This window comes from Manduca sexta, unplaced genomic scaffold (genome assembly GCF_014839805.1).
Source record: "Manduca sexta isolate Smith_Timp_Sample1 unplaced genomic scaffold, JHU_Msex_v1.0 HiC_scaffold_2513, whole genome shotgun sequence".
NCBI classification, from domain to species: domain Eukaryota; kingdom Metazoa; phylum Arthropoda; class Insecta; order Lepidoptera; family Sphingidae; genus Manduca; species Manduca sexta.
This window is the reverse complement of record NW_023593485.1, coordinates 5,303-20,819: the sequence shown is the minus strand read 5'-3', so window position 1 is coordinate 20,819 and position 15,517 is coordinate 5,303. Positions and strand designations below refer to the sequence as shown.

Sequence of the window (15,517 nt, the reverse complement as noted above, 5' to 3'; positions counted from 1 at the left end):
AAATTATCTTTACTCGTCGCTTGAGACTATATTCACAGTATAGAGTTCAAGTAAATTAGTTCGTCACTAAACGTAAAAAACAGCTAATGTAAACAGTAGGTACTGATTTGATTAGTATTTATTTGGGCGGATAATCGAAAACATAACTTTTATATTTGGTTCGTATTAACTATGTTATTTCTGATGAGTACCTAATATTTATTGAAACATGGAGTAACAGGCATTAAGTATCATAAAGGAAAAGAAAGAAAAAAATCATCAACATAAAATTTTGCGGACAAAATCTTTTGAGGACAAAGCGCATATGTACGGTATGTGTATAAATATAATATGTATTTGTGTGTATGAGGATAGAAAATGTGTGTGTTTGTATATATCTATATAATAATCTAATATTTAGTATTTTTTTATTACGACACGGCTAAAATAATACGCTATGCTACTGATGCAAATATAACATAGTTGAAATAATATTAGTACCAACACCAAATAATTAACAATATTACATGTTTTATTAAATGGCAAATTCACGCGCCGTCCGACATGTTTAATATTTTCATTACCATTCAGTTGTCAAATAAATACAACTCACAATCAAAAGCTTGTAAGCCAATTAACGGGACATCTTTTATTCCGTAATGGGATATGATAAAACTTATTCATTACCGCAACCGCAATTGCGTCCAATTATTTCATTATGCGTTGGTTAAGAGGATGCCATACTGATTGCAGGGTTCTGTAGTTACTACAAAACAGAAAGAAATGTCGGAGACCATCTCGTAACATAATTGGCTTTAGCTATTATTTTATATAAGCAATTTTAATTCACGCCCTGGTTATTGTAGATTTTTGAATTCGTATTTTTGTAGACACAAAGCTCAATGTAATACATGTGTAAAACTCTCTTCAATAGGGGGTTTAACATAAAAAAACAGAAACGACGCTTTCTAAATTTCTACATTCGGGATACAAATCAGTTTACGTATTATTGAGACACGATACAATCCTTCATGCAATACTAACAAAACAATCTACAAACTTATCACCTCAACAAGTTCCAACGGGAACTGTCAGTGGGTTAGAGGGAGGGGCGGGAGGGGCTGTCGAGGTGTACACTAACCTGGTTCGTGATGCGCCGCCGGCGATGGTGCTGAGAACGCGCTGGAACACCCCGCGCGGCGCGCCAGCCCGCCCAGCTCCGGAACTGCACATTATCACCTTGTTAATTGTCTATTAAACTATTAACCTATATGCTTACTAGTTACTACTATAGTATGGCATTGAATACCGCAAATGTAGCATACTTAGGGTAGATTTTTCAATCGTCAGATAAAAGCATGAACGACAACCGGAAACTATAAAATGTTATTGGTCAAAATATAACCTGGCTGAATATAAAAGTACTATTTGACAATGTGATTTTTACAGCTATTTAATTTGTTCATGATATATTTTACCACACGAACAACTTTTATGTGATCATTGAAAAATTAGCCCAATATGTCCTTTCGACGGCCGCAAGGATTATGTCGGCCTAGATTTATTGATGTAAAGCTTCAGATGGAGAAATAAAAAATGATTTTTTTTCATAAATAACTAACCAGCACAGTACAGTGCTTTAAGGATTGTCAATATTAAAAAAAACGATGTTAGCAATTCCATCTTTTTAATCATCCAACAAAAACTTGTTGGATGATTAAAGAAGATGGAAGTGATAATAAAGTTAATAAGGGCAAGAAATCAGCTTGAGACTTCTCGTAGTCAACGATGCGAAAAAAGTATACTCAATGAGTCGGAAATATGAATGTAATATTGCATAATAGAGATGAAGCTAGAAGTGGAAAACACCCAAAGCTCATTATTTTACTGGCTATCCTCGAACGGTATTAAATCATCTCATATTGTCTTATTGCTAAAAATGTAAGCGATTTGAAGCCGAACTCGTTCTCTTTAGATTTATGTATTTATTACCTTTATATAAATAGTATATATTCTATATTAATTATTTAATATAATTCATTTCTTATTCGTATCTGATAGAAGACAAAAAATAAAAAAAATGACCGCTGTAAAAATAACTACGCCATCATCCTCTCATTAATGACACGCAAATGTTTTTAATTCAATAACAAACACAGTATTAGAAGAATAAGCATGTAATAAATTTCTTCAACCCGACATAAATCATAATAAAACACGTGTTTTCAAACGACCACATCAACTACGCTCCCCATCGAAGGCGAACAAAAAGGCACAAAGTTAAACAAAAGAAATAAAGATAAAACACACTTCAAACATATCTGAGACTTGTCATACATTTTATCCGGACGACAAACAACAAAAAAGTGAATCTGGGGACCGAATGCGAAGCGATTAGCGTTCGGCTTTCATGATTAACTCATACAACTTCCCTTTTTTCTTCCGAGTACCGAACGATTTTTTGTTCATTTGTGTCGTGAAATGTCGAAACGGTTTTTCTTGGCGAGATAACAAATAGGCTTGCGCATTTAGACACTAATCGGGTTTTGCCAAAATGGAATTTCGCTAAGCTATGAAAATTAAATGCTCAGCTCAAAATTCGAGTTAGCCCGAGATGAAAATTAAATAAATCCAACGCGGCCTGTAATTTTAACATCAATCTGAGCAAACTTTTCTCTATTACGTTGTACTTCGTAGATGGTTATGAATTGTTTTTGTTATAAGAGACTCTTAAAAATTACTTTTATAGCTTTTTTGGCTTTATCACACACATAATAAAACTGTAATAGGCCGATGTCTGTAAATTATAGATATTGAAGAAAAACTAATATGGGGGTCTTTATTAGCCCAACAAAGGCCAAAACAACAAACAGTTTTTAGATTTTTTGTCTGCTTTGATGTTTGTACACGCATTGTGCAAAAACTACTGCATGGAAATGAATGCAATTTTCATCGATATATTGCTAGAGATCTAATTTAAAATATAAGCTACTTTTTGTCCCGAGAAAGTATAAAGCGGGATTTTTATCTTATAAAAACAATTTCATGCGGACGGAGCCGCGAGCAAAAGTGAGTCCTCAAATGAAATATGCATGTTGGAAACGTTTGACGACTGTGCTTGTTATAAAAAGGATAAGCAAGAATAAAAACGATTCCTTTTATCAAACCACTAATTTAAAATATCCATTGCACTACATTTATTACCAACGTAATTTTAAAACACAAATAATGTATTTAAATTTTTTCTTATATTGTGTATGAAAACACACCTTAGATAGTTATTTTAAACTCGAACAAAGAAGCATAAGCTCCGAACATAATTCAATTAAGTATGCTATCATCGAATAAAATTAAATGGAATATCAAACAGTTCAGATAGTGCTGATTTGGAGTCTGGCCGGTGGACGGGTGCTTAGATAAGTGCCCGCTATTTAATATCTTCAGGGATAGGGGGAGAGTTGGAACCGTGCCATGTTCGGACCGCGACAATTACAAATTGCCACAACTTACGAGTTGAAAGCGGAAAAAAATATCGCGTTAAATAACCTCATACGCAGCGTGTTGTATCATCGCTTTTTATCCCAATCTTTCTTTAATAGATCGGGATTTATAACAAGTTGTGTCAGCTATGCACGCGTTTCATTTTCTTTTAGACTGACCATTCACACAAGAAGTGTCATTGAATTTATTCCTGTTCAATCAAGATTGAATGCGATTCCCAGCATACTGGAAACCATAGGGAGGTGAATTTCAATTACAAATTAGTTTGCAGCATTTTTCTCTGCCGCGAGGTAAAATATCGAGATATCTGCAGTTGTACTAAATGCATACATCAGATTGCATTTTAGTGAGAAGACCAATTTGAAATTGGCAATTTCATTAGACTTAGGAGAATCTAAAATATATCAATTATACGTATCTTAACATAAATTTATTTTATGATTGATAATGGAAATACTCAAAAGTATTTCGTATGTTGTGGTGTAAGGAGTTACCAAATATGAATGACATAATGCAGAATCTTATGAAAAAATGGTGTGAGAACTGAACTGCAAGCGACAGTATAATAAGCGAACTCGTCGAAAAACTTCCACTGTCTACTTCGGCAGAATAGGATGTATAGAGCCTTTCGACTTGCTATCCTGAACATAATGCGACAAAGTTAAAATGAACATGAACAATGATGTATTGAAACAATGTCAGTGTAAGATTTGGGTACAGTCTATGCGCAGTTTGAGTTGGAGGGGTAACATGATAATTCTACAATTAGTTCGGATCTAATATGATAATATAGGCAACTTATAAAGGTTCGTACTTTTGTGGGAATCGATCTGGAGTGCACATTGCCAACCTATCCTCCACTACGATACGGATGCTATGGAAACTCAGTGAAAATATTTTTTAAATATGCATATTCAGTGCTCCTATAATTGTCATGCTTCCGGCGAAAAGTGAGTACACTAGTTGCACCTCTGCTTACCTCTCTGGGGATAAACAACGCGAATTCATATTATATTTACAAATTATATCTTGTTTCTCAGTTTATATTAATTTTCTAAGTCTTGATTAGCTATCTAAATAAGAGGAATCGTTTTTGTTTACAAATTCCAAATAATTTATATTTAACAGTTTCTGTAAATGTTATGTTTTCATTTAAAGGTCAGAAATCTAATATAAAGTACTACGACATACTAAGTAAGATGGAACTAAAACAGATTGCACACTTGTTACTTGTTCCAGTAGTTTGAAAGCTTTAAATTAAGCTACACGGTATTTAACAAAACACTAAGACGTGCATTTTGGTGTAAACGAAGCAAATCTGCAGAATTCACGGGGCACATTAGTTGGCAAATGAGAGTAAAACAGCGGAGATTATGTTAATAGGCATTATAATATTCTCTGGGAAGTCTCCAGAGGCCAAGATCCAACATTGACATCTGCACATTTGGCGTCCCGCCAAACGAGTTGTGTTATGTCTTAGTAGACGGTTAAGTTTGAGTTTATAAGATGTTTGAGATACAACTAGCAAACTGTGCTCAGCCATGATAAATAAACGCCGCGCCGTCCAAACAAACATCGGCCGGCTCCGCAAACACCTTACAAAAAATTGCCTATTGTTCATTTTAACTTGGCGCTGGGAAAGCCTTTGATTTTATTTTAAATATGTCACGGTCCAGTCAGGACATCTGACTTTACTGATACTTTTAATAGCAAAGGCTAATTATGGTAAATCATTTATTATAATAAAAGCTATGTAACGTTATAATAATGATAAATAACAAGTAGGTAAATATAAATAAGTTCAGCAACACGAAATAACTTTAATGTAAATGGAAAACAAAAATACCTGCCATGGTTAAGTTGCCAATTATACAGCCAACAAAGGATTTAAAAGAGCCATTGAAAATAAAGAAAACAGAAATGAGGTCTCCTAAATTAGCAACACAAATGATAAGATTTTTTCGTAAAGCGAGCGTAGTGCGCGACACAGACGAAGTGCGCCGGAGCGACCGAGGCCGTGTCGTCGAAAACATTGACCTATTTACCGTCGATACGGGCCAACCGGCAACTCTCGATGGATATTATTATATAGTATATACCCACCGGCGTGCACACGTTTTGTCTACAGCTTCAAGTAAATTTTAGGCTTACTTCTTACTGACTTGTATGGGTTTATAATGTCAACAAAAATATATTAGATTTCTGACCTTTAAATAAAACGTGTTTTTTGTTTTAAAAGTTTATAAGAAGTTGTTAAATATTATAATAATATAGATGGAGAAATATACATTTGGCGCTAAAACAATAAAGGTCTATTCAGAAACTCGAACCGTATCATTAAAGATATAAGGCTCAATTTCACATTTTAGCTTTTACACTTAGTTTACATATTGTGCAGACTGTCTCAATAAAGTTATTTTAGAAACCCAACAGTTAACTGCTTTGCTATTCAACAAGTTAATGCTACTTAATATCTACACAATAATTACTCGTTTTGGGATTTCAAACGACAAAAGCGAAACGACAGAATTTCAACTGTCTTGGTGACAACTATAAGAAACCAGAACCATAAATGATTCTACTTAGTTCAATTGTTAAAACACCAGGATATTGAAATATTTACGAAGAACATAAATTAAAATTATCACCAATTCATTTTTATATATGTGATTGTTATCTTAGCATTATAGCCAATTAAACTAGCCCGAGTACGCCAGTATAATGGCATTGTTTTACAGGAATTTGACAGTTAGAGGATTGCGTGTCGTGCAATAAATGAGACGGACATAAATAATGAATTGAAACGTACTATAAAATTACAGACCTATGATACCTAAACTATATTAAAATTACAATTATGTATAATAATATGATTCTGTAGTGATTGGGAAGTAGGAAGACATTTTGGCCTGTGGATGATTTACGATCTCACAAACGAATCTAATACGCAACTTAAGGCCCGCTAAGCTTTTGCAACAGGCCTGCCTTAATTAAAAAATACTAAACTTAAATAAACTTCAGTCAAGATCTCTTAAATTGTATTCTGATCTTATAAGAATAAAATCATTCAGTTAATTGTGAATACTTTTTATTGAAATAATTTTAAATGTTAAAGTTTAATTACGCTTTTAGAACCTATGCAGCTCAATGAATCTACGTTGTGGTCCGAGGCACAACAATAAAGATGTCTTTGTCGCTTAAATAAAAGGTTGAGCACGGCTAACCTTAATTAACAACTATAACGAACAAATAGATATAAAGCAGGCATGAATAAACCATTTTTTTATTGCGAAATAATATGACGTTGTATGAAGGATTCGTAGGTCGAATGTAGCAGCTTGAGACAAAGGGGGAGATAGTGGTAAAACGATAAGACAGTGGGACAAAATTAATGTATCGTTTGTTATCTCATATATCCTTGTTTCGTTTTATAAATATTGTCGACAAAGGAATTGAATAATATGCTTAAAAGTACACTCAGTTTACATTATATTATGTTTTAACTTTGAATAATAAACGTCTACCAAGCGCCTTCACACAAACGTCTGTGAGATGTTACAACATAGAACAGTGTAATAGGTTAAAGACTTTTAAAAGATATACTAGTGATCAGCTGTCTCAAACGCGCCCTATGGCTAAAGAACTAAAAATTATATTGATATTTTTTGTTTATTTTTCTGAAAAGTTTTACCGGGGCATCGCGAAGATAATGTCTATCTTTGAATTGTAATAAATATTTCGCGTTTTCTTTAATTACAGAAAGCCAGTAAATGTGGGTCGAATAATACAACAAGTCATGGGTCGTCATTTTCCACAAGCATCGACAAAATCAGAAGGATCATGGGTTCGATTACCGGCATTTTTGAACCTCTCGGAAATGTTACCGTGCGATTCGTAACAACAAAGTAATTATGTTAGGTGAAATTGAAATCAGTCATTACAACGGTAGAGTTAGCTCAATTATACACAAAATTGACTACAGCAGAAGTACTATATAAAAAAACGATAAATATATTATTTACCTGGATGAGGATGATTATGAGTGTGTTCAGCAGGCGGCTGCATAGAAGACAGCGCCGAGAGTGGAGTATACCGCGCCCCGTCCTCCCTCGGACAACCATCCTGTACATAAACCAGTGCTTAACTAGACGCGGGCTCAAAGGAAACCGCAATAAACTCAAAACTTATATTTAATAGTTATCAAGATCAGCTTCACAAATTGTGTTTTCTTTGATATTCTTCCTCAGCTTTGAGCATGCCGCGAAAGTTTATGTAAAAACAATAAAGTCTGCGAAACAACTTTGTGGTACGAGAGATTCAAGGAAAAAGGTCTCGGCGAGGTCAGGTGGAAAATAAGTTTGCTATCGGTTTATTCTGCAAATCGATTAAGAAATTCGGCAAATATTGGGTTGCGCTGGAATACTGTAATAGATCTTTATTGGAATCATTCATGTATAACAAAATTAATTGTGTTTTTAATTGAGTAAAAATAGACATAAAATGAAAAGTAATATAAACATCCGCAAGTTAATTTGACCACGATTGTAACGGCAGCAGCTTCTTGTGGCTTAATTGATTATAAATACTAATAGCGTAAATATTTATATCGCGTTACTATACTGGAGGTTTTAAAGATTTAACATTAATAAGGATTAATGCGCCAGACGATATAATCTGCGTCCGGAGTAGTACGATGATTACTCCTTTCACGCGTAAATCGTTCGCGCCCCACTTGATAATAATCTCCCATTTGAAATTAGCTGCTTATTTCACGTACAAAAGGTTTACTTTTCTACGATAACTTTCTGGAGGTAAAGCGATGAAGGATAATGTGCGGATGAGGTCCCGAGGCGTGTTTACATAGAACTTACTTCATTACTGGGTATTAATGAGAGTCGAAGCGCCACCGGGCACGCCGTCTTTATTACGTTCGGGTTATGCGCCCACCAATTTGCCGACTTTCTACCGATAACACACCTACACCCTTAATTAATAAACGTGCCTTAAATTTATATACGATTAAGTCGATATAATTAATTTACAAGTGATTTACCTTCTCACAATTAGCTGTCGCCGTAGTCTGCGTGTGGCTTGTAGAAGATATACGATACTGCATACCCGACACAGTACAGAATCCCTCGTGATGGTGTGTAGAATAAACACCGGTTATCGTCACATCAGTATCTTGATTGACTATAAATTCCATTTTCTGCTTTCGGTCCGCCGACGCGGCATCATCCACTTCTTTTTTAGTTTCTTCGTTTTTTGATTCCGACTTAACGCCGGAAGCTGCTACGTTTTTTGGCTTTTGAGAAAAAGATTCATCACTGCAGGAGTCCGACGTTGTTTCATCTTTATTAGATTTAGGCGACCGTTTTTCATAACTAGCGGCCAAGATAGCTGTGGCATTTAGACTGGCCATACGTTTTTGCACGACCATGTCTTTCAGATCCATAACAACTTCATTTCTATTTCGTTTTTTCTTTACAGGCACGCCAGCTGTCTTTTTCATTTTTGCCGGTGGTTTATCAGAATCGGATTTGCTAGTAGGTGTTTTGGTGATTTTCTTTTTATCTGGTCCGGCCTTCTTTTTCGTGTCTTGTTCGCTATCTTCACTGGAAGATGTAGACGATTTTGGATCCCAGTATTTGCCAGCGCTTCTGATGCCTGGTACTCCACGTAGTGTCCTTTGTGGCGGACTATCGTCGGAACTTTCAGAAGTTTCATCTTTCTTTTCTTTTTTATTTTCGTACTCGGACTCAGATGTACTTTCTTGTTTTTCCTCTTTCGGTTTAGATTCCTTCTTTTTAGATAGCAGGGGGCTTTTGACGTGCTAGGTAACAGTTGTCTATCCACCGTTTTCATTAGGCCCAGCTCCATATGTGACCTGCTTTCATTTTCATAAAGGCAGTGGACTTTAGCTATAGCATTTAAGGAGGCCATTCTATGTTTTTTAGGCCCAGTCCACATGGATAAGAGCTTAAGACGCCTCTTACTGGGTTTTTCCCCACCCAAAAGAGCACAGTCATCTTTTAAGTCAATTAAGGAATCTTTCGACAGCTCTTTTAATTCTTTAGAAGTTGTTTTCTTTACGCTGTCAGTTATCCTCTTATACTTTTTATTCCTTTGCTTTTTATTTCTAGACGTGTCTGATCCTGAAGACTCTTTGGTTTCATTATCGTCATTAGACTCGTTAACACTTTCTTCCGATGAAGAATAATTAAATGTTTTGGTGTTAAGCGAAAATTTTGACGTGTCAAGTTCATCATCAGATGAACTACTTTTTTTGATAGGTTTCTTCGATTTAACAGGAGATTTTTTTACTGGTTGATTAGATTTACATGATTTTTCGTTTTTATTCGGTGTTGGTTCCGTATCCAAAAATTTTATTGGACTAAATGGCTTTCCAGTTACACTTGATTTTCTGGCAACCATTTTATAAGATTTACTTACTATTGGTTTTGGTTTATCGTCATGTTCTGTCTCACTAGCGATAATGGTTGCTTCTACGCTTGAAGTAGCGACATCGGTATTTTCGTTCTCAAGTGTAGTTATTTCTTCAGACCTCTTATTAGCTTTTAACTGCTTAACTACTTCTTCGATGGGTCGATGTGGCGAATATTTTTTCTTTTCCGATTCGGTCTTTTTATCAATAACGGTTCCTTTTACTCTTGCTATCGGGCGCACCCGCCCGACATTTTTATTTATAGGACTTCGAAAGTCTGATAAAATACTTTTTGGAGAATCAACTTTCTCAGTAAATGTGTACACATCAATGTCTGGGCCTTGAGAAACTAGCGTGTTTGAAGCATTTTGTCTTTGCAATTGTCATCAGTTTTAGTTTCAAATTTCATTGACAAAAACCTCTCAGAAACACTTAGGTTTCCTTTTGAATTTTTTAAACATTTTACATCGATGTCTACAGTCCTTGGAGATCGACTTGAAGTAAAAAATTTCGGAGGCCTTTCGGTCTCAGTTTTCGGGGTATCTGTAGGGGTGGTAGGAGATGCTTTAGAAGAATTATTATCAGGCGAATTCTCAGTAATAATTTTGATCTCTGTTTTTCTGCCCCCGTCAACACACGAGTCATCCCTTATTGTCTCCTTAGGTTCTTTAATCATATCATCTTTTTTAATTTGCTCTATTTCCTGTTTCTTCTCCTGATTACTTTTATTCTTATCGCAACTATTTTTATTATCTTTGTTTTCAATTTCGCTATGCTCTTTTTGAGGCTCTTGCCTTGCTGATGGATTTTTTCTTTTGATTTCCTGTCGTCCCTTTTTGATAACAGTTTTTACCTTTGAAAATTTGGTTGGTGTTTTCTTAGCTGCTTCAGTTTTTGCTTTGTACTTTGGGTCATTATTTTTTCCAACTTTTGATGCACGTGCGTTGGTAGTCTTTCCTTTGTTCTCTGACTTAACAGGTTTTTTAACAGCAGTTTTCTTTACATTGGTTTCAGCAGTAGTTTTAACCGTATCTTTTTTCTCCTTAGGATCTTTCTTTGCTTTTTTAGCTGGCGAGTCGCTTCGTGTTCTAGACGTACCAACCTTGGCTGTATCTGGAGTTGTTTCGTTTTTATTAACTGTAGACTCTTCATCATTTTTAGTTGCAACATCATCTTTGCTGTTCTTCTTCTGACCTTTCGCTAAAGACTTACCTACCAATTTTTTACTTTTTCGAAGTAGCAATCTTCTTTTTATTTTGTTTCGAAGTTGATGCCTTTAAAGTTGTTTTTAAATCCCCTTTCTTAGGTACAGGTTTTGAAGCTTGTGACCGCATTGTCTGCTTTGGTCAGATGAATGTTACCGTCATTGATTGATGGTTGCGATCACATTCTGAAACAACGAAATATTTTTGTTAGTTTTGAAGAAGCACACAAAACATAAGCACTTGGACAACAATTAAAAAAGAAGTTGGGGCTGCCGGCTGCAACCCGTTTTTAAACTAACTTCAAACATTGCAGCCGCCGGCATTAGGGCAAAAAACCTTTTGTTATATGATTTGCACCGCGGCAGATGGCCGTTATTGTAGCGCTTGCGTTTCTTCAAAATAACGGATTCACATGTAGAATTATGTAGAGAAATATTGAGTCTTATTGTTATTGAGCTCTACAGGATTATTAAATCAGAGTAAGATTACGTAATTTATTTAATACACAATAATAATATTAATTTATTAAGAATCTTTTTTTGGAGAAGCGATTAGCAGAATTTTTAAATAAGACATGGATTGTATCCCAGCAGCTGCATTATATTTTTGTAACTGGTTTTTGGTAAATGTAACAAAGTCTTAAAATCAAAAATACCTTAGACCAAGTGCGTACTATTCAGTTGTAAAGTATATTATATTTCTTACATTTTATTTATTGCATCAAATAAATGCTACTTCCACTGTTTTCGAATAAAAAAAAACAAAGTATAAAATAAAACAACGGCTCTAATTGTAAGCTAAAAATAAAACACAAACAGCGATATTATCGTATGAAAATATTAAACACCGAAATGGAATAAGAAAAATAAACGTTTATCAATAAACACGTGCTAAAAGCAAAGTATAATTCTTGCCAAAATAAACTGTGATAACGAATAAACGGACGGTCAATGGCGAAATTAAAATTGTACGCGATTCGGAAAATTATATGTATATCGTACGTGTCGAGAATTAAGTAAAGGTTAAATAACGCAGTTTTGCGATACTTATCTTGAATTCAATCATCGGGCTTAGTAATAATGGTAGTCATTATGACTATTTATATTTTTATAGTGTCGTAATTATACGCGTATTTCAGTAGGTATAAATATTATAGTAAAACAATGTTATTTTATAAATTTAATTGAAAAAAAAATCGTATCATAAAAATATCTGCTCTGTATCCGTTATATCACTCTGCCTCAAAAAATCTGAAATGCGGTAGCAATCTAGTTACTTCACTGCGCAGGTTAAAGGTAAACGAATAAGCAAGCCAACTTGCAGTTATAGAATAGACGTACGTGGAAAATTCTGTTACGAGCACACCAATTTTGTAACATAATCGCTACGTTTTATACTTCAAGTAAAAGGATTTGCTCTACATTCAAAATCATGTAAAAATTATTTGACGCCCTAAACGTGATTCAACCATTTATAAAACAATAAAAATTCTATGTTTAACAAAATTAACGCAACCCGCAGTTACATAAGTTTAGTGTTAAATAAAGTTTTTTAACACTGCGCCGTGAGACTAAACAGAGAGTCGTAAAATGAGTTATTTTCATTGAGGACGAACGTTTTTGAGCGACAGCACATCACACGGCGCGCCGTGGCCAAACTATTTCAATAAAAGTTTAAAACGGCCTTCCCGGTCGTTCCGTGAAATATTAATGTAACAATGTGCTAACGCAAACACTTGTAAACGTATTATATGGTAGGAAACTATAGAGTCCCGATGTTCTTTATAATTTGAATATAGAACGTAAGAAAATTCAAAACGTAATTATTTAATCTATTTTGTATTGAAGTACTAAAGATGAATTACGATAAAAATAATTTGTAAATAAGTATCTCGAGTTGTTTATTTTTGTCGGCAGTCTGATTTTTGAACTAATACATAAATTTTAATGTATATATCCATAAATTGAAGACCATAAAATTATTTTATAGGAACTTTAAAGATATTTATATTAATAGCAATTTAAGATTGTACATCGCAACGGGCGGGTATGTTCACTGCAGTAAGCAATGAAAAGCTCAGTAAGTGCTTGATAAATGTACGGGCTTTTTCAGTAACATCTTGATGTTCCGTGTCGGTTTCCGTTTCTCTGTTAATGTTACGTTTTCAATCCTTATGTCAGCTCAGTGGATTTATGTAAATGTAATCTGAATTTATTAATGTAAAAATTATCGTGTGTTTAGGTTTAGTTGTGTGAACTGATTACATTTACATAATTAATGCTTAGGTAATTTAGGATTGTTGGTGTAAAGTTTGATAGCCTAAGTAATTCCATTAGCATACACACATACACGTACGCCTTGTACCCCGAAAGGGTAGGCAGAGGCGCAACTGGTGCACGCATTTTCCGCCGTGTGTATTCGTTTCCATGATGCTATAGGGGGTGAGCCTATTACCATTACGGACACAAATTCTTCGGGCTGATACTAAGAAGAAAAACCCAATATCACTGTTCGACCCGGGGATCGATCCCGCGACCTCAGCACTGCAGTCGTACCGTAATACAACGACGCCACCGAGGCAGTCAGTAATGCAATTAGCATAGTTAAGATTACAAGTTTATCATTACCGTATCATTAGTAAAACCTATAGTAATAATGTAAGAAATAAATAAATACTCATAACATATTTGATAAAGTAGAAAGATGGAACATGTGTCCGCTGGTGTTTTCATCTCCGAAGTATAAAATATCAAGGCACAACTGCCAGGTCCGAGAGTTAGGTAGGTAGGTAGGTGCGTTTTCACGCATTAAAAATGTATCGATGCATATATAACATGGAAAACATATAGGTTCCCCAGCCTCCGACGTTGCCGTCAATCTTTGTTCCTATGATAAGGTTCGCTACTGCCTGACCTAGCGCACCTGTGTATGACAAAAGTTTAATTTATTTTTTTACGAACATTGCCTCGTGGCTCGTCCACCGTGTAACTCTTTTCCCGTGATAGAAGTCCCACTGACCAATTTTCTGGGATAAAAATAGCCTATACGTTAATCTGGGTTTTGGTGAAAAATTTCCATTCAAATTCATTATCGATTTACGTGTAATACGTCATCACAAATGTTATTTATATTAAAAGAATAGTGTGATATAATACCACTAAAATAGCATCTAAATAGGAATTTACAAAGCAATGTAATTAAATAATTAGTACTAAAGAATTTGCAGTAACAATGTATTCTCACAGCGCATCGCCCCGAGATATTTTAAATAGCAATGGAAACATAATGCTATTGCGGGCTTTGTTTGTTATGTGTGGGGTAAGAAATAAGGAGTTTCAAACCTATTTTAGTAGACAGCAATTGATGCGCTAAATGTGATTCGGATATAATATTTGGCAATGTTGATGGCAGCACGAGGTGAATGATGCAGAACATGTCACGTGCATCATCGCGTTTGTAACTGTATGGCATAAATAAACATGTTCCAAGATGTAGCGTATCATACGATGAAGTAATAATGTCGCTAATCATAAAATTCATAATGTTGAAGTAGTTACCCACGAAAGTAGCTGAACAAAATCAAAACTTAAAATCGCCTATACACGTTCAATTCAATTCAAAAATTAAGTGAAGTAAAGAAAATTCTTGGTAGTTTATTTTGGTGAAGAAAAAAAAGAACTCAAAGTTTACAAGCTATTTGAAGGTTTAAATTTGTTTAGCTACTTATGTCGGCGACTGTCCATATGCGGCTATAGTTATAGCCATAAGTTAAGCATATTAATATTTACTTTAAGAATGATGATAGTTGTTGAAGTAGATAAAAAAGTGAGTAGGTATTTATTAATTTATACTGACGACATCCGTCTTCAATAAACAATCACAAATCAAAATCAATGCCTCGTAGAAAGGATGAATAGGTGCTCAAATGTTTAATAATAATAATACTTTGTATATTAATAGTATTATATACTTTGCCCACTGCTGAGTACGGGCCTCCTCTACTACTAAGAGGGATTAGGCCTTAGTCCACCACGCTGGCCTAGTGCGGATTGGTAGACTTTACACACCTTCGAAATTCCTATAGAGAACTTCTCAGATGTGCAGGTTTCCTCACGATGTTTTCCTTCACCGTTAAAGTGAACGATAAATTCAAAAAGGATACACACATGACTTTTAGAAAAGTCAGAGGTGTGTGCCCTTGGGGATTTGAACCTGCGGACATTCGTGTTTGCAGTCCGTTCTACACCAACTAGGCTATCGCCGCTTAAATGTTTAAAACTAGAAAATTAAGTTAGAATTATGCTGCTTATTATTTTTATAGACTAGATTGTAATTTATTGCTAAGAACCTAGTTCTTACAAAAAAAAAATGGTTAATAACTGTGAGC

At 34.8% G+C, this 15,517-nt stretch overlaps 1 protein-coding gene across 1 annotated transcript; it reads right to left on the bottom strand.

Annotated features, from left to right (window-relative positions):
- Positions 1 to 1,092: 1,092 nt before the first annotated feature.
- On the bottom strand, positions 1,093 to 11,319 carry LOC115442857 (claspin). The gene is given in 6 exon segments (XM_037446070.1): positions 1,093 to 1,204; positions 7,503 to 7,602; positions 8,534 to 9,295; positions 9,298 to 10,295; positions 10,298 to 11,151; positions 11,153 to 11,319. Coding segments are annotated over 6 exon segments (2,910 nt in total). The 5' UTR covers positions 11,260 to 11,319; the 3' UTR covers positions 1,093 to 1,115.
- Between the last annotated feature and the right edge of the window lie 4,198 nt (positions 11,320 to 15,517).